The sequence below is a fragment of the Dendropsophus ebraccatus genome, chromosome 2 (assembly GCF_027789765.1).
Source record: "Dendropsophus ebraccatus isolate aDenEbr1 chromosome 2, aDenEbr1.pat, whole genome shotgun sequence".
In the NCBI taxonomy this organism is placed as follows: domain Eukaryota; kingdom Metazoa; phylum Chordata; class Amphibia; order Anura; family Hylidae; genus Dendropsophus; species Dendropsophus ebraccatus.
In genome coordinates this window covers 75,027,258-75,046,727 of record NC_091455.1, presented here as the reverse complement: position 1 = coordinate 75,046,727, position 19,470 = coordinate 75,027,258, and the positions used below count along the sequence as shown (strand labels likewise).

The window sequence follows — 19,470 nt, the reverse complement described above, 5'->3', positions numbered from 1 at the left end:
TTGTGTGTTTCTATGTAGTTTGTGCTGTATGTCACACTAGGGAAAAGTCTGGTAATTTTTTTTTTATGCAACAATATCATAAGTGTTTAGGGTTTAAAACTAGACATTACTGAATATACACTAGACTATGGTCCTGTACAAACTCTTGAACATCTATGAACTCCTTCACTACTAAGAATGAAGTATTCATGGTCTACTTTTACAATTCTTGTTGTTCAGGTAAAGGTGGGGGGTTGTGTCGCCTGCGAGGATAAGGCCGTGTAGGGCTCGTTGGGGCAGTCTCACAAGGGTCCACTACCAGAGAAGGTGAAGGTATAAAATAAGCATAACTGGACCATCTTGAGCCAACCTTTGAATTGTCCATGTGGGGAAAGAAATGCCTGAAACAATAATAAAAAAAAAAAAAATAATAGAGAACCATAGAAGGGGGAAAAGAAAGAAAAAGCTTAAATTAAAGGACATGAAGGGAAGTAACATATTGAGTACAAAAGTCATACAAAAACCATCATTTTACAGTGGTTATATGAGAAAGTAAAAAAGAAAAAAATAGACATGCATAGTAACCTTTACAGATAAATTGCTGGGGGTTATGGAAACCTGGGTGTGAGGAATGATTTCAGACTATTTAGACAGAAATTCTCAAATCTAAATTAGAAAACCCGCTTTGAAGTGAAATGTTGGTACCACTAAGGTTAAAGAAGACATCCCATGAACTAAAAAAAAAAAAAAAAAAAAAAAAAAAAGGAAGGAGGAAGGCAGGGGGGGGGGGGTTTAAAGTAACATAAGTATACTTACCTATCCTTGTGCACCATAGCTCCACTACCGGATACAGCTGACAGCCGCCCCTGGCCTCCGGCTGGTCTTCCAGCTGATCGATTGCCCACTCATCCAATCACGCAATCGGTCAGAACTGGTAAATATACATTCTTCCCACAGCTCCAGTCTGCCTTTTAAAAAAACTTTTATGGGACTTCCTTTTAAAGAGGATGTACCACCAGGTACATCCTCTTTAATCTTAACCCACGGATCGAATGGCGCCGGCACAGGGAAGCGGGTGCCGTGGTCCGTTTTTTGGACGGCGGCCCAGTTCCCGTGCACGGCGCCATTCTATGCACCGGAACCCCTGAATGACGCAGCTCTGTTAGAATGAATGGAGCCGAGTCATAGAGGGGAGGGAATTCCCTTCCACTGGGGGCAGGCTGGCCTACCTCCAGTGCTTGAGCACAGGCCAGTTACGGTGCATAGAACGACGCCGTGCACGGGAACCAGAAACTGGCTTTCCTGTGACGGCGCCGTTCAATCTGTGGGTTCAGATTAAAGAGGATGTACCTGGTGGTACTGTCCAGAGCAGTAGAAAACCCCCATGGAAAACCACTCCTGCCCTCCAGGCTGAAAACACACCACCATGCAGGACATACAGCAGCTGATAAGTACTGGAAGACTTGAGACTTTTTAGTAGAAGTAAATTACAAATCTCTGGCACGTTCAGGCTTGAGTTCATTTAAAAGAACTTTTTTTTCCCCTTAGAGTCTCTTCCCATTTCCAGCTGCGTACATTTCCATACACAACACCATATGAGGGCTTTTTTTTTACGGGACCAATAGTACTTGGTAAGTTCAAAAGAGGTCATTGGAGCAGTTGCTAATAGTAGCCAGGAGCAGGGCGATTCAGAGCAGGGTCACTGCGCTACCCCTTTCTGACCCCCCCACCCCAGGTCGTACAGTTACGTCCTGGGTCATGAAGAGATGTAACATTCTCTTCAGGGGACTGCCAACTACAACACACTGTCAACACCTCAGGTAGGGCCCAGGTGCTGACGGACTCCCTATAACACCTTAACCCCTTGAGGACCAAGGCCAAAATGACCCAGTGGACTGCGCCAATTTTCATTTTTGTGTTTTCGTTTTTCCCTCCTCCCCTTCTAAGAGCTCTAGAACTTTAATTTTTTTATCTGCAGGGCCATGTGAGGGCTTGTTTTTTTCAGGAATAGTTGTACTTTGTAATGGTGTCTTTCATTCTACCATAACATGTAGGATGGAACCCCAAATGTATTTATGAAGATATAAACTGGTGTAATTGGAAAAAAGAATGCAATATGGTAACTTTTTTTTTTGGGGGGGGGGGGGGGGGGGTTGGGGTTCCTTTGTCTACGTAATGCAATATATGGTGAAAGCGACATGATACCATTATTCTATAGGTCAGCCCGAACACAAACATATGCAGGTTTACACAGATTTTCTAATGTTTACATTTTTTTTATTTTATTTTTTATGAAATCCTTTTGTTTTTGCAATTAATTATTAATAAAACAGTCCTATTGTGACTCTTACAATGGTTTTAGCTTTTCACCTACGGGGCTGTATGGGGTGTAATTTTTTGCGCCAGGATCTCTAGTTTTTATTAATACCATATTTGTGTAGATCGGACGTTTTGATGACTTATAATATTTTATTATATTATAGTAAATAAATAAATAGGTAATCCTGGTACTTTTTTCCCCTCTTTTCATTTACGCCGTACACCGTACGGGATGACGATTGTTATATTTTAATAGATCGGACTATTACACACGCTACTGTATATAATATGTTTATTTATTTTTATATGATTTACATTATTGGAAAGGGGGGTGATTTTAACTTTTATTGGGGGGGGGGGCACTTTGGGGTATTGTAAAAAAATAAATACATTTTTTTTTTTTTTTTTAAACTTACAAACTTTAAGTCCCCCTGGGGGACTATAACATGCAATCATTAGATTGCAAATACTGATTATTGCTATGTCATAGGCATAGCATTGATCAGTGTTATAGGCGTTCTGCTCATTGAGCCTGCCTGTGGCAGACTCTATAAGCAGATCGCCGATCGGACTGCACGGAGGAAGGTAAGAGACCTTAGTCATACTGCAGGGGTCTCGATCGGTAAGTGACAGGGGACTGGCCCGGTTACTTACACGCCGCGATCGTGCCAGCCTGCCATTAACGGTAAGGGCCCAGCTACTGATTGCAGCCAGCCCCCACCTGCTATGAAGCAGGACGTACCGGTACGCCAAGGGTCGTCTGGGGACTGGCACCCAAGGCGTACCAGTACATCCTAGGTCGTCTAGGGGTTAAAGGAGTTAGCCAGCATAAGAAAAACAAGGACCCTTCCTCCAGAAAAAGCAGGACTCTTGTTTCCAGTTCAAGTGTGGTTTGCCATCAAGCGCTTCAATGGAACAGAGAGTTGCAAAACTTACACCCGAACTGTAGACAAGGGTTGGGCTGTATCTGAAGGAAAGGGGCCATGCTTATCTAATGCTGGATAACCCCTTTAAGGGTGCCCTCCCACATTTTTTGTGTGGTGTTTTTCAGGCCTCCAATAGAAGCCCCAAAATTTTTTTAATGTTTTTTTCCATGCATTTGCATTTTTGCCTGTATGTATGAATTATCTTTTTTGTGGTTTAGGCCATTGTGTGCTTAATCTTTTCTTTCTTCTGCCATCACATGACATAGTTGCTGGACCACAAAAGCACCATGGAGTTTTTTCCAAGATTTTAAGGCAGTTTGAAGCCACCCTCATGCTTTAATCTTAACTGCAAGAGCAGCAGAAAGTAAGCTCGGGAGGTAGGCGTGTATTTACAGCCGGCGAGTACTGGCTGATGTTAGTAGCCAGCACTGACAGCAAGTGATTGACAAGTGAGATTGCGCCATGCCAGTCATTTAACAATTTAAGTGCTGTTTAGATGAGTAAATTCACATATTCACACCATTCACAATCGGTATAGAAACATGTAGCATGTCCCATTTTCAATGCGGATTACATTTATTGTAATGCGCTGAATAAGACCATGGCACAATTATATTTGCATGTAAAACACAAATAGAAAAATAATGATATAAGAGACAAACAGGGGAACACATATGGAGGTGTAAATAAGCCCAATAACACCCAATGGGGTCATTAGACATGCCAATCCTCCTTCCTTAGGGCATCCATTCAGCATGTATGAAAAGGACATTTTTTAACTAGGTCTCAGTTCTCCCTTAGGTTCTCTCAATAGCCACAATAGTGAAGCTGATGTACACTGCTATACGTATTGTGTTAGTGTGTAAGTTTTATCATTTATATTAAAGACAAGAACACAAAAGGCATCACTTATTTCCCCTTTGCTATTTATTTGTACATAATATCAAAAATTCTATTAAAAGTACAGAATTGGAATAATCAAGTGACAAAGACATTTTATTATTTCAAATGACAAAATATATCAGACATGTACATTTAGTACTAAGTAGGCTTCCTGTGTGTCTTGGGAGAGGAAAAAACTCTGCATCCATTCCTGCGTGCATGCAACAAGCAGCTAAACAGCAAAGTTACTCCGGTTAGCTTGGCATCAACTGTGCACTCTGTTAAGGACACAATACAAACGGAAGGGGAATAAGGCATCACTCAGGTAAAACATGTTAACAAAGCACAAATTAGATTAAACTCAACAAAAAAAAAACATCATTGAAGGAAAAAGTGAATTTAAGATTGATGGGGCTTGTCTCCCTGCAGCCAACTTAAAGGGCCACACTGCTAAGTACCTCTCAGTGTTTACCAGGCACAGCGCTCATCATTTTGTAGTGGTCATATCTGGTACTGCACCGTAAGGCCCTATTCCACCAACAGATCTGACGACAGATTATCTGCCAAAGATTTGAAGCCAAACCCAGGAACAAACTATAATCAGAGATCAGGTCATAAAGGAAAGACTGGATTTCTCCTCTTTTCAAATCCACTCCTGGGTTCGGCTTCAAATCTTTGGCAAATAATCTGTCGTCAGATCTGTTGGTGGAATAGGGCCTTTAGTCCCACTCACTTGAATTGCCCTCATCCTGCAGAGAATCAGGGGTGAGGGTACAGACACTAAAAGATATTTGAGGCCGAGACACTTGAATAGCAAATCTGCCTATCATCATCCGATCAGTCATTCATATGTCATCCATCTTTCCTACACATAAGCAAGTAAACTTATTGTTTTAGAAATGACAGATTCAAGAGTAGAAAATATTTAAAGTGACACTGTCACCCCCTTTGTGCATTCTGACATCTCTACACAGGTGTAAAGGGTAAATTCAGCGTTTTTCATATCCTACGTCATGGTGCTTGTTCAAGTAAAAAGTCATCTTTTATCAACTGCAGATTGAGTTAAGCTGGCGAGGCCTCGCAGTATTAGCGCCACTTAGCCCCGCCCACAACGGCACAGTTGGTCCCGCCCCCTTGACGCCCATTGGTTGGCAGACGTAAAGGGGGTGGGGTCTAGACCTTTCGGCCAGCCTGTTCCAATGGCCGGCGAGGGGGTGGGGCCAACTGTGGCATTGTGGGCGGGGCTAAGTGGTGCTAATGCTGCGAGGCCCGCCCACTTAACTCAATCTGCAGTTGATAAAAGATGACTTTTTACTTGAACAAGCACAAGTATGATATAAAATAAGGTATGAAAACCGCTAAATTTACCCTTTACACCTGTGTAGAGATGTCAGAATGCAAAAAGGAGGTGACAGTGTCACTTTAAAGGTGTCGGCAACCTTTGTGAAGCCAAGTCATTGTGAAGCCTCAACATATCATTAAGTTACTAATTTTAGTGAATGCACCTTATTTGCCATAAAGAAGATGGCCAACCACTTAAAGAGAAGTCCCATCCCAGGGGCAAAAAAAAAAAAAAAAATAGGACAGGCGGGGGAATGGAGGGAAATAATAAACCATGTTAACTTGCCAGTCCTCCTACCTCAAAGTGCTGCTCCAGGGTCCCGTTCCCAGCTAGCTGCAATGTCATGGCCTGGCTGAGTGACTGCCCACTTAGCCAATCAGTGACTGGGGCAGGACAGCACCCGTCACTAACTGGTTGAGCGGAAAATCGCTCAGACGGGCCATGAGATTACAGCTAGCAGTGCCAGGTATGGGACGTACCCAGTTTCTAGCTGCAGTCAACATGCGGGGGTGGTGAACGGGACCTGGGAGCAGCACAACGAAGACACGGGGACAGGCGAGTTTACTTATTTTCTTACTACTGATTACTGCTGATTTTCAGTTTGGAGGGACTTCATGTGCTAAGGCATTGCCTAGCTGCCTGGGACAGTCCATTTTTTCATGCACTTTAAAAGCATGACAGTACCAGATCTATTGTACAATGGATACAACTGAAGCCAAAACTAAGCCCCGTAAAATAAAGAGAGTATCGAGATCCTATTATACAGGTTAATGCCAAAAAATGACAGCAAATAAATAATTACCAACAGTTCTTATTCTCTATGTGTTTCGCTATTAGTATTAGGCCTTATTCACACGTTCAGTAATATTTTCTAGTCCTTAAACAACCCGCTAACAATTACGGATTGGACAACCGCATAGCATCCGTATTTCCGTAAATCCGTTTTTACTACTGACTGCTTTATACAAGTTAATGCAGTTGAGTAGGTTAAAAAAAAATAGCACCAGTTTGCCCAACCCCTAAAATAAGTCACATGATCGCTTGTCAGCCTGTGGTTGCTTAGAAACAGAACCTTGTGACCTACGAGTCATCCGTATTTTTTTTCGGGAATACGGAAATACGGATGCCAAACATGTTGCAATCCATAAACAATCCGTAAACGATTGATTTCAATGAGAGGAGCCGTAAAAAAAATCTGGGTCCGCACTAGGACATGTCTTTTTTTTTCGGCATTGATTTTCATCCGTTTCATCTACTGATGTGCACTAACTCGGATACGGAAATACAGATCCGTAAATTATGCAACGTGTTAATAAGGCCTTAGGGTAACTGCTTGGATACTTTTATTTGCTGTTAGATTGTCTCCAAAACAAAATGCTATCAAGACAGTTAAGGTTTAATGGGGGAGGACACTGCACTCTGTTGTAAGTTATCGATCTCACACTGTTAATACAGATATACACCTTCCACAGAGAAGTATTCCTTTGAAGCTTTAAGAAATCTATATATATTTTAAATGTAACAGCAGTTAAGAAAAAAAAAAGTTTTTGTGCACTTCCTACCTGGCTGAAGAGGATGACCCATTAACAGAGTTTGGTAAACTTTGATTGGTGGACCCAACGGAGGACACAGAGAATCCTTGCTGGCTGGAATTTACAGGGTTCCCATCTCCCTTTAGGACACCAGTACATTTCCAATTGTCCATATAGTTTGCTAAAGAGAAAACAAATGAAAAAAGTCAATGACTGAGACTGTCCTGTTAAACATGGCCCATGATGACTAGTCACCTTTCCACAGGCGGACACTTCCATCATCACCAGAAGATGCTAACACTGTGCCAGTTATGTTCCAGCTTACACGCCACACTTGGGAGTTGTGATTATCAAACTGAGCCACAGTGTGAATTTCAAACTTTGTGACTCCCCCTGAAGAGGTCAACTCCTTCCTGGGAAATAGGTAAAAAACATTCATTAATAAATGGAGGCTGTGCGCTTGTAACCAGACTATTCAGAATTTCTTTTCAGACTGACTTCTACAAATACTTTAGTATTATGGCATATAGTAGTCAGAGAGGAACGCCATAACTAAGAACTACTCGGCAACAGCTCCCAGGTGTCCAAACATTACTGATTTCAAGGTGAGCTTCCACACAGAACCATTCTGTAAAGTAACAGGTCACTTCTTTTAGCATGGTTTTTTAGAAACCACATTCTTTTTAACCCCTTACCTTCATCAATCTGTATATATACGTTCCTACTGCACATACCCCGTGCAGTAGGAATGTATATATACGTTCCTGTACTGACGGGGGCTTCCTGATGTGAGCGGGATTGCTGCAGTGAGAGCGATCCCGCTCACATCAGTGTCCGGGGCTGGAGTTGATCAGAGGCAGATGAGATCCCGCAGCTGTGTCTCATTAACTCCTAAACGCCGCGATCTATAGCGATCGCGGCATTTAAGGTACTCAGTGACAGATCAAGCATCTGTCACTGAGTGATCGGCAAGCATCTGTCACTGAGTGATCGGGACCCCACACACACACCAGGATTGCTGTTTTTTTCTTTTATATTACATATCAGAAAAAAAAAATAAAAAAGTGATCACATTTTTTCAGTTACACCAATGTGATATTAGTAAAAACTAATTATGACACCCCAACCAGCCCTGTAGGTGGAAAAATAAAAATGCTATGGCTCTTAGAAGGCGGGGAGGAATATTGCATTAATTTGACCTGGACTTTTGTGCATCAAAGGACTGTCTTGAAGGGGTTAAACAGTCCTCATTGACGTCAATGGAAACTGCATGATTTTTGCGGCAGTTTTTTTTCCCACTGAACAGTTATTGAGTTGTTATTCTAGCTAAGAATCCTGAAACTCCTATCACTCCCTGGCTCTGTCCTATGGGGCAAACATGGTGTGAAATTTCTCTGTTCTCTTGTTCTGAGTCTCATGAATTTCTCTCCTTTGATCAAATGAAATCTGCCTACGGTATACCGCAGACAGCTTTATTCCATTATCTTCAACTACGGCATGCGGTGAGGTCTCTTACGCTCCCTTTGGCGTTTTCTGAAGCAGAACTTCTCCTGGGTGCCATGGATCTGTCCAAACCACTGACCCAAGCGTATCAGTTGCTGCAGTGTCAAGGTGCCTCCCACTTTGCTAAAGCCTTTGAGGCGTGGGCCCAAAACATTCCAACCCTGACAGCGAATCACTGGAAGGAAGTTTAGGCCACTTTCTATCCCACAGTTGTGAGTTCCAAAGATGTGCTCATACAGTTCCGTTTCCTACTCATGTTATATTATACCCCTGAACGTCTACGTCGGATGGGTGTTATGTTGTCAGCTGTTTGCTTTAGATGTCAGGGGGCAACGGGTTCATATTTACATGCGGTCTGGGATTGCCCAAGAGTTATGCCCTTCCGGAAGGATATTATGGCCTTTCTGGCTAAACACTTTGAATTCCCCCACATTTGTTCCCCTGAGAACTGTTTGCTGGGTCTCATCAATGAGGTGAGGCACAGCAAATATTATCAGTTGTTGTTTGTTTTCTTCTGTTTTGTGCCCGTAAAGTCATCACAGGGGAATGGAAAAGTCCTGACATTCCGTCAATATCCTGACGGATACGACTAGTTAACACATACGTCCCACTGTACGAGAGCAGGAAATGCCCTCAAAAATTCAAAAAGATATGGATCCATTGGATATCTTTAGAAGCCACTAATGTAGGGTCCCGCTAAATCCGCAAGGCGGTGTCTGGTCTAATTGCCGTGGATCTGCCGGGTGAGGGAAGGAGTGCGCTGAGTGAGCGACTATGTGTGTGTGGGCGTTTGTCTAGTCTGTCTGTTCTCCAAGAGGGGAGTTCATTTTGCAAGTCTTCCCATTTCCCTTGGTGTGTCGGTGCTATGTGCCCTGTTAGCTTCAGTTACATGCTGCTTTTATATGTTGTAGGATGTGTTACTATATGCCTTACTTGTGACTGTATGTGCTGTTACTTTGAAAAAAAATGTTAAATAAACGTTAAAAAAAAAAGAATCCTGAAACTCACCTCAATGGTTTCATAGTAAAAATTCTGACATCTTTACTTGCTACGGCCAAGATGTGGAAGGATCTGCCCAGGTTTGGAGCAAAGGCAAGGTCATGAACAGGGTCTGTGACTGTCATAAAGGTTTCGGCTTTGACGTATTTCCTGCAAACAGAAGGATGATTAATTTAAGCAAACCGCAGCTCACCCCCAGGGATTACTCCATCTCCAGCTTTATAAAGACTACTAAACATCTATTCTAAACACATGCTAAGCTTACAACACCTCAAGACTGTTGTACATATTGTCAAAAGGATTTTTTAGATACATTTCCATTTAATAAGCACACAACATAAATGGTGCACAAAAGAAAAAAAAAGTATTTATAACCACCAACAGCACCATAACAAAAACCTAACTAGTACTGTAGTGGCGCTTATGTTCAACAGATTTACTGTCATCTCAACAGTAAAGAAGTCTGAGAAATAGGAAAGATTATCCATCCTTGTTCCCCAGCACTCCACCTCCCTGTGATCTAAGGTGGTAGTTACTATATAGCAGTCACTAAATGCAGGTGAGACTATGCAAACATGGTGTCCAGTGGCTGCATAGTTTTGTGGCAGCAGAAGATTATCCTTCCTGCTCCCTAGAAAATTCCTTTAACACTTACAAGAATAGTTCATCCTATATGGCTTTCTGGCAATTGAGACTGTTTTTCTTTGTTTGCCATTTTGATTTTAAATACTAGCAATGCAATGTAAGGAAAACGGTCAGCTAGAAAACAAATTCCCCAGCTGCTTACACGGCCACACAGCTACGTAGACGTTAGACTATCCATATTTTTATTGTGTTTGTCAATGCATTATTTTGCCACTCTGAAGTGTCAGAGAGGTGTAACCAGGGCACTTCAGCACCTTGGCCACACCTCTACTTTCACAGTGCTCATGTACAGGAGTCTGTGTTAACATGCCTCTCTTGTTTTTTTCCATTTTACATGACATATACCTTGTGTTCTCGTTGTACTCATAGATTTGAACTTTTCCCATTATGTTAGGGCTGCTGTCATCACTTCCCACAGCTATAGTCGGAGAATGGGCGCGTGAGCTAAATATCAAAGGAAAAAAAAAAAAAAAAAAAAAAAAGCATATAAACAAACAATTTGGAAATGTTGGCAATTTTGTCAATGGAAAATGTAAAATTCCTGCCTCCTTAAAGGGAACCAATCACGGCAAAAATCCACCTAAAGATAAGGAAACATGCTGGCACATCACCCAGCACGCTTCCCAAACATCCCCCTGTACCCTCCGTGCCCCCCTCCATCAGTCAGTAATCTTACTGAGAAGAACTCCCGCGCTGTATGTAAATTTCCGCCAAGTAGTCACAGTGGGCGGAATCAGTCACTGGTCCTGGGCGTCTGGAATCGCTGTAATCAAGACCAGAGGGGTGTGATTGAAAGGTCTGCGTTCCATCCACGTGACGCGGCGCTTGCGTTCCATGTCGGCGACACCCGGCCTCATCCGCACGCAGCGTCGTCGTCTTCCGGAGTTCGGGTGATGTGCCAGAACGTTTCCTTATCTTTAGGTGAATTTTCACCGTGATTGGTTCCCTTTAAGTGTAAATGTCATTTCAAACAATAGCACAAGCAATGATGAGAAACTGTAATAGCTTTTATTAGGCAAAGGAGCCTTCTCCTGTACTGACAAGGCCGATTTCCAGCCTCCCCCTCCCCTCATTTCTTATCTGTTGTAGAGAAGCAAAGTGAAGATTGGTTTGCTGTGTCCATTATATGGAGAGGGCTGAGGGGGATGAGCGAGGAAGTACAGGGAACCAGACTGTGCCGTTTGCAGTAGGAGCCAGTACAACACAACAACCTGCAATACTACCTCACCAAGTTTCCAGACCAGCACTGAGCAGTGCGCCCATGCAGGACCTGGAGGACACGCCGACCCATGTCGGCCACGCCGACCCATGTCGGCCACGGGGTCCTTTAGGAAGACAATATGCCACTGCTACCCGCCCATCACCCACCCCGCTTTACCGATCCCTGCCATGGAGGACACCGCTGCCACCCTGCCAGAGCTCTACTGCTGATCAGCCTCCTCCGTCGTCCAGCACACTTATGAGCAGCTGCCAACATTTAGGGTACTCGAGGCATACCTTTACATATACTGTTGCAGGTCTATATACCGCACCAGGTCCGGCACAGTGTACATGAAGGAGACTTCCGCAATATATAATCATTGGCTAGTGCACCCAGTATGGTTTCTATTAGCATGGTGTTGGAGATGTGGCTAGGTTAAGACGACTATGGTGCACACATCACAAAAATGAGGTGCAGCATATGCCTCTACACTTCTGTCTCAGATGTGTTGGTTCTCACAAGTGTGGTTCAGTCAGGCAGTTAGCCAGGACCCTATATTATAGGAAAGATACAAACTTACCTTGATGGATTCCAGGAAATACAACTACAGCTTAATTTACAAGATATTTCGTGCTGCAGAGACCACTGGCTTAGATTCATGACATCTGGAGCTTCATATATTCTCACCACACCATCTGCAGAGCAGGTTGCCAACATTAAGCCAATATGCTTGGGGGCAAACTTGACATCGGTTACTGAAGTCCTGCTGTCCACAAGTGTTGTTCTCTTCACCTAAAGATACACAGTTCACAGCTATTACACAACCATTTTTACAAAGCTACTTTACAAAGTTAAATAGGTAGTGCAAGTTAAATTAAAGTGTAACTGTCATGTTTTTTTTTTTTATTGCAGAAATCAGTAGTATAAGCGATTTTAAGAAACTCTGTAATAGGTTTCATCAGCCAAAAAAGCCTCTTTCTGTACTCAAGAAGCAATCTCCCAGCCTCCCCCCCTGACTTCTTATCTGTGCATTATCAGGCAAACACGTCTTCATTACAGAGAAGACAGTGAAGACGGGTTCTGCTCTCTCCATTGTAAGCCTATGAAGGGGGGAGGGGCTGAGGGAGATGAGGGAGCAGGAAGAGGTGACATGAAGGTCAGCTGTTTGTAGACTCTCTGGGCACCTAAAACGCTAAATTCAGGTGTCAGAAAGGTCAGTGCTTATCTATGAACTTACTGAGAGAAGATTGCATGGTGTTGTGCTGTGCAAGACTGCTCCGTGCTCAGTCACTCCTAACAGCCCCTCCCCTCTCCATAGCCACATAATGGACACAGAAATCCTGCTTCTTCTCATGTGAGGGGGGAGGCTGGGAGATTGCTTTCACTACAGAAGGAAACTCTTTTAGTACATAAAACCTATTACAGAGTTTCTTAAAATCGCTTGTACTGTTGATATTTAATGGTTTCGGAAAAATGACCCTGAAATGACAGTTATGCTTTAAGTTATCCCTTACCCATATGAGATTGAATTGGGGTCATGATCTACAGAATTGGGCCCCAATTGCTATGTTTTAAAGTGTACCTGCTGCTAGATCTCCAGTAAGTTCCTCTGTTAATTCTGAGGGTTGGGTCTCCTTAAACTCCAACACACAATGAGAGCGTAAAGCGTACGACCCCTATCTGATTAACAGAAGAACTCCCTGCTGATCCGGTAGTGAGCATCATTACAGGTACACTTTAAATAGAGCAGTGATGCATTCTTGTGCACCACCCCTTCATGTCTATAGAGCTGCAGACGAGAACACAGAAGAGGCCAGTCTTAGGGTCCTTAGCGATTTGACAGCTGTGGGTGGGTGGGGGGGCGTGAATGGGCATCAATCAGCGAGATTGGCGCTAGCTTGCAGTGCCTTTACAGGGCACACCAAATCGAGGAGCCAGGCTGCATGAATGATCCTTGTATTGTTCATGCAGCCCAGGAAACTGACAGCACAGATATGTATACATCCATGCTGACAGTTTCCAGATCACCAGCGACTTATTATAACCAGACATGCTGCTTGTGATCCAGCATTTAGCTTTTCCAGTGTTCTGGCCGCTGCTGTAACTTCAGCAGCGGCCAGAGGACTGGAGAACCAGATACTGTCTCACAAGCAGCGTATTAATTATAGACCACTAGTGATCTGGAAACTGACAGCACAGATATATATACGTTTCTGTGCTGTCATTTTCCCTTAGGATATATTCGCACGTTTATTCACTCCGCAAATTTGAGTTCGCTATTGTTTCATTAGCAATCCGCAATTTCCATCTGTATTGCATTCGTATTTTTTTGCTGATCTGCAAAAATGAAAAAAAGTGTGGTTAATAATATTCTAGTCACTATTTGCGGATCCATATTTTTGCGGATTGCATCAGCAAAAATACGGATCCCATAGGGTTCTATTGGTGTGTCTGTAGAGGAATTCCAGTTTGCACTAGGACCTGTCTTTTTTTTGTGGTACAGATCACGGCCCTGTACAAACTACGGATGTGTGAATGGGGGAATTAAGATGCATTGATCCCATTTTCTGTCCACAATTCCAGAGATATGCGGCTGATAAAAGATAAATTTTAAAGCAGGTTGTAAACAGATGATCAGCTAATAGGTTTGCCCTTAGTTTGCCTGATCGCTGTCACTTTTACACATTTCTAGCTACGCTCCTGGCCAATAAACGGCCTGTGTAAAAGGCCCTTTAGACTAGAATAATGTATTGTTGTATCAGTCATACAGATGATGCAAGCCTTAGCCCAACCATATGTGTTAGAAATACCTTTCAGTCGGGGGTTATTAGACTCATGGTCAGGACGAGAATTGGGTCACTATTGTGTTTGTCTGCAACGGTTTTAAAAGTGTTTATCCACTTCAATAAACGGTGTTAGTCCTACTAAAAATATCTAAGGGTCATAATGAAACATGATATTATATACACAATGTTTTAGTGAAATATTACAATAAAAAACAAGGAGGCTTACCCAATGACTTTGTCCTCTAGGTTTGTCATTTGATTCTCCTACAATTTCTTCCCACACTGCCGCCGTTCTGTCAAATGAACACGAAGCCAGCACCTGTCCAAACTCCGGATGAGCCCACGTTACACGCCATACTGACCCACTGTGTGTCTGCATATGGGCACAACACACAATTAGTATATGGAAAGATTAAACACACAGGGACCGATTTACCAATGGGTGGAGGGGTGGTGTATGCATATTTTAACAGCTTATTCCCAGAGCTTGACAAACCATGTGAGCCCAGTAAGGAAATAAAAATATTTATATATATATATATATATATATATATATATATATATATATATATATATATATATATATATATATATATATATATATATATATATATATATATTTAGACAGAGCACCAGCGGAAAGGATGGTATGACAAGCACAAACAGTTTCCCTAGTTTCCTTGTCCCCCACCATGCAGACACAGGCGGCATCTTCATGACACACTAATCTCTTTCCAGAGCACTTTGCTTGTGCCAGTATGATGAATGAGAAACCCGGACTGCTATAGAACCATAACATCTTAAGCGCCAGATTGCGACACCTCCTTGGCTTGTCCAGTCCCCAGATTTATGACCAACTGAACATGGTGAGCCGGCTTCTGCAACCTACAAGTGTGCAGGATCTACTGGCCCAGCTGCAACAACTGTGGGCAAATGTGCTGCAGAATGCCCTACAGAAGACTGTAAATCTGCTATACAAAGAGGTATTATTACTACAGAACCTGTATACCTCCATGCCCATCTATACATCATCTTGAACCCAGGCTAGTGGCGGCCCAACACAGTACTAGAGCCTTGTTTCAGTTGTACAGTTTGCTCCAATAGAGTTTGCCTTTTGCTCTAACCCTGTATTAATGTATTGTGTATATTAACAATGTAATATATAAAACACACCGCAGACATGGCTCATATTAATGGATGGATTTAAAAAGCTATAGAAGAGCAGCACATCTTACCTTCCAACTTGCAGTACAATGCCAGTCACCATTTTCACTTTTGTCCCATACCTGCAATGAAAGTGATACATTTCTTATTCCAATCTGCTACCTAATATTTACTTATATTTCACTGCCTCCCTCATACAACAGGGATATGCTACTGCCTTACAGACACAGTTTATAAGGAGGGTTACACTGATCACTGTATAGCCAATACATTATACATAGAAGACCTGCTCAGATTGCAGCTTTCCTGCTCCCCTACATGCAGGATCATCAGTCACAGCATGCCTCCCAAGTGTCCCTCATTTGGAGGGACAGTCCCTACTTTTGTCCCACATCCCTCTGTCCCTCTTTGCCCCCTTACATTTGCATTAATAAACTTTCTTCGTTGCTCTAGAAAGTGTCTGATTTCTTACTGTGTAATAGACCCAAAGCTGCAGATTATTCTATCATATGGTGCAAATTGGATCCTAAAGATTGTTATATTCCCATGAATCATGTGACATTATGGCCCCTGTCACACATGCAGATCATATGGCCCCATACACACATCTGTAGGTGTTATGGATCCATTTTGGGAATCACTGCCACAAAAAAAACAGAAACAAAAGAAAAAAAAAAAAAAAAAAAAACTATTAAGCCATTGTGCCGTCCGTGTCACCTATCTGAATCAATGGGTCCTTGTAGATGCAGACAGTTACTGACACATTTGTAATCCTGTCCGGAGTTGCGGTTCTGCAGTTACAGAAAGGGTTACTGATGTGTGAATGGGACCTAAGGATGCATCACACATACGGGATTTGCAGATATCAATGTAACTAAATGCATGCAGCAATCTGCAGCTGATCCTGGATGTCTGTAAAATGTCCCTAGTGACCCACAAGTGCCCCTCTTTGGCCGTCCAGTAAGTTGGCAGGTGTATGGCTTTAGTCTATCATCAGGGTTGTGCTTGGACTTCAACCAATAATCAGCAACCCGGTGTGTTGTGCATGGAGCAGCTCCACCTCTGCATGCTGACACTGTGTGGCCTGCTGTGTATCAGCCCCACCTCTGCATGCTGACACTGTGTGGCCTGCTGTGTATCAGCCCCACCTCTGCATGCTGACACTGTGTGGCCTGCTGTGTATCAGCCCCACCTCTGCATGCTGACACTGTGTGGCCTGCTGTGTATCAGCCCCACCTCTGCATGCTGACACTGTGTGGCCTGCTGTGTATCAGCCCCACCTCTGCATGCTGACACTGTGTGGCCTGCTGTGTATCAGCCCCACCTCTGCATGCTGACACTGTGTGGCCTGCTGTGTATCAGCCCCACCTCTGCATGCTGACACTGTGTGGCCTGCTGTGTATCAGCCCCACCTCTGCATGCTGACACTGTGTGGCCTGCTGTGTATCAGCCCCACCTCTGCATGCTGACACTGTGTGGCCTGCTGTGTATCAGCCCCACCTCTGCATGCTGACACTGTGTGGCCTGCTGTGTATCAGCCCCACCTCTGCATGCTGACACTGTGTGGCCTGCTGTGTATCAGCCCCACCTCTGCATGCTGACACTGTGTGGCCTGCTGTGTATCAGCTCCACCTCTGCATGCTGACACTGTGTGGCCTGCTGTGTATCAGCCCCACCTCTGCATGCTGACACTGTGTGGCCTGCTGTGTATCAGCCCCACCTCTGCATGCTGACACTGTGTGGCCTGCTGTGTATCAGCCCCACCTCTGCATGCTGACACTGTGTGGCCTGCTGTGTATCAGCCCCACCTCTGCATGCTGACACTGTGTGGCCTGCTGTGTATCAGCCCCACCTCTGCATGCTGACACTGTGTGGCCTGCTGTGTATCAGCCCCACCTCTGCATGCTGACACTGTGTGGCCTGCTGTGTATCAGCCCCACCTCTGCATGCTGACACTGTGTGACCTGCTGTGTATCAGCCCCACCTCTGCATGCTGACACTGTGTGGCCTGCTGTGTATCAGTCCCACCTCTGCATGCTGACACTGTGTGGCCTGCTGTGTATCAGCCCCACCTCTGCATGCTGACACTGTGTGGCCTGCTGTGTATCAGCTCCACCTCTGCATGCTGACACTGTGTGGCCTGCTGTGTATCAGCCCCACCTCTGCATGCTGACACTGTGTGGCCTGCTGTGTATCAGTCCCACCTCTGCATGCTGACACTGTGTGGCCTGCTGTGTATCAGCCCCACCTCTGCATGCTGACACTGTGTGGCCTGCTGTGTATCAGCCCCACCTCTGCATGCTGACACTGTGTGGCCTGCTGTGTATCAGCCCCACCTCTGCATGCTGACACTGTGTGGCCTGCTGTGTATCAGCCCCACCTCTGCATGCTGACACTGTGTGGCCTGCTGTGTATCAGCATGGTGTGTACATGCTCCTAGAACATGCTATATAACCATAGTGACTGCCAGGGCGGGCTCAGTGACAACCAGGAGCAGCTCTAGGTGACAGACTATAATGTGGGAGGATGATAATAATGGCGCTGTGGCACTATGAAGCCCCCAGGCCCGGCCAGCTCTCACACACGCCTCCTCCACCATCACATGTGCTCACACTCTCGGGATATATCGCGATAGGCTGCACTATACGGAGTCGTATACATATGCATCCCGCTGCATTCCGCCCTCACTCACTTTCACGCTTTGATCACTGGAACAAGTCGCCATTCTCCTGCCATGAAAATCGAAGGAGACATCATGGATGAGATCTCTGTGATCCGCCGAGATACTCCGCGCCACAAACATGCTGATGGTTACTCGGAGTCACTACAGGAGCCTGCGGTACCGGACGCTGACTGCATAGAAAAGCGCCGGAATATACCAGCGCTCACGTTCTACAGATCTTATAACTACTAAATGCGCATGTGCCGAGCTTAGCCGCCCTTTACGTATTTACCCATCAACGAGGCAGGCTGCGGGTCACGTGATGTTATGGTCCGGTCACATGTCAGGGTTTTCGTGGAAGAAATTGAAAGAGGGCGCATGCGTAGTGCTGCCAGTTGGGGACATCACCGGCTGTGCGTGTGGTGACAGCTTGGCTATAGGAGCTACAGCGCGGTTATTTGCGTCTTTATAGCTGTATACGTGGGACTGCCATAGTGGACACAGCTGTAGTGTGATAACCTCATCCATAAGATGGCTTTGGAATATTGCCATGGTGGATGCTGTTTGGCACTACCTGTAGCTGTGTGATTAACATGACATTATGTGGGCACTGTATGCTCAGGTGTTATGTGGTTCTATAGAGTAATGACAGGCACACTGTAGGCACTTAAAGGGAATCTGTCACTAGGTTTATTCCATCTTAAATGAGGGCAGCATAGACAAGGTGTATTACCTACATCATTCTATTTAGCTGTTCTCCTAATATGCAGGAGAATGGGATTTGTGCAGTGCCAGTCTCTCCACCCTCTGGCTACTCTATACATGGCAGGTACTGAGCTAAGCAATCATGTTGATGCTAATCATTTAACCCATTGAATGCTACAAGCAATAGCAATCACAGTATTTAGGTGGTTTGAGCGGCACCGATCCTGTCAGACCCCACATTGCAACTGCAGGTAGCCAGTCAGTTACCATGGCAACTGTAGAGTTTCTGAAGACCTCCATGCAGCCTGTGGTAGATCTCCTTGTACAGCCTGCAGGGTTATCCAGGATTTAGCTGTATTCTTTTAGAAACACTGCCACTTTTGTTTGTCCTCTGTTTGGTACTGGAGCTCAGTTCCAGTGAAGCTTCTTTGTTTCTTTGATCCTGGATAACCCCTTTAAGAGTGAGTTCACACATAACGGAATTGTAGCGGATTTCACGCTGCAGGTTTGCAGCAAAATCCGCTGCGATTTCCCAACTGTCAGCTTGAATAGGTTTACATACTTGCAGTGAAATTTGCATCCCGCAGCTCTGGGAGTCGTGTCGTGACATCACCATTTTAAGTGCAGGGAAAAAAAGCACTTTTGAGGGAGATTTATCAAACATGTTGTAAAGTAAAACTGTCTCAGTTGCCCCTAGCAACCAATTAGATTTCAATTTTTATTCCTCACAGACTCTTTGGAAAATGAAAGGTGGAATCTGATTGGTTGCTAGGGGCAACTGAGCCAGTTTCACTTTACACCATGTTTGATCAATCTCCCCCTTTA

At 44.2% G+C, this 19,470-nt stretch overlaps 1 protein-coding gene across 2 annotated transcripts; it reads right to left on the bottom strand.

Annotated features, from left to right (window-relative positions):
- Position 1: 1 nt before the first annotated feature.
- Positions 2–18,222, bottom strand: SEH1L (SEH1 like nucleoporin). 2 transcript variants are annotated; one of them, XM_069957804.1, is made up of 9 exons: positions 17,971–18,222; positions 15,350–15,400; positions 14,341–14,487; positions 11,909–12,120; positions 10,473–10,571; positions 9,492–9,632; positions 7,236–7,393; positions 7,011–7,161; positions 2–380 (listed from the first exon to the last, which is right to left on the bottom strand). In XM_069957804.1, exons 1-9 carry the CDS (start codon positions 18,079–18,081, stop codon positions 200–202), a joined length of 1,251 nt encoding a protein of 416 aa, XP_069813905.1. In that variant the 5' UTR covers positions 18,082–18,222; the 3' UTR covers positions 2–199. The 2 variants fall into 2 exon arrangements, with proteins under 2 accessions (XP_069813905.1, XP_069813906.1); XM_069957805.1 differs by lacking the exon at positions 2–380 and adding an exon at positions 4,134–4,384 and having other exon boundaries at positions 17,971–18,219.
- Between the last annotated feature and the right edge of the window lie 1,248 nt (positions 18,223–19,470).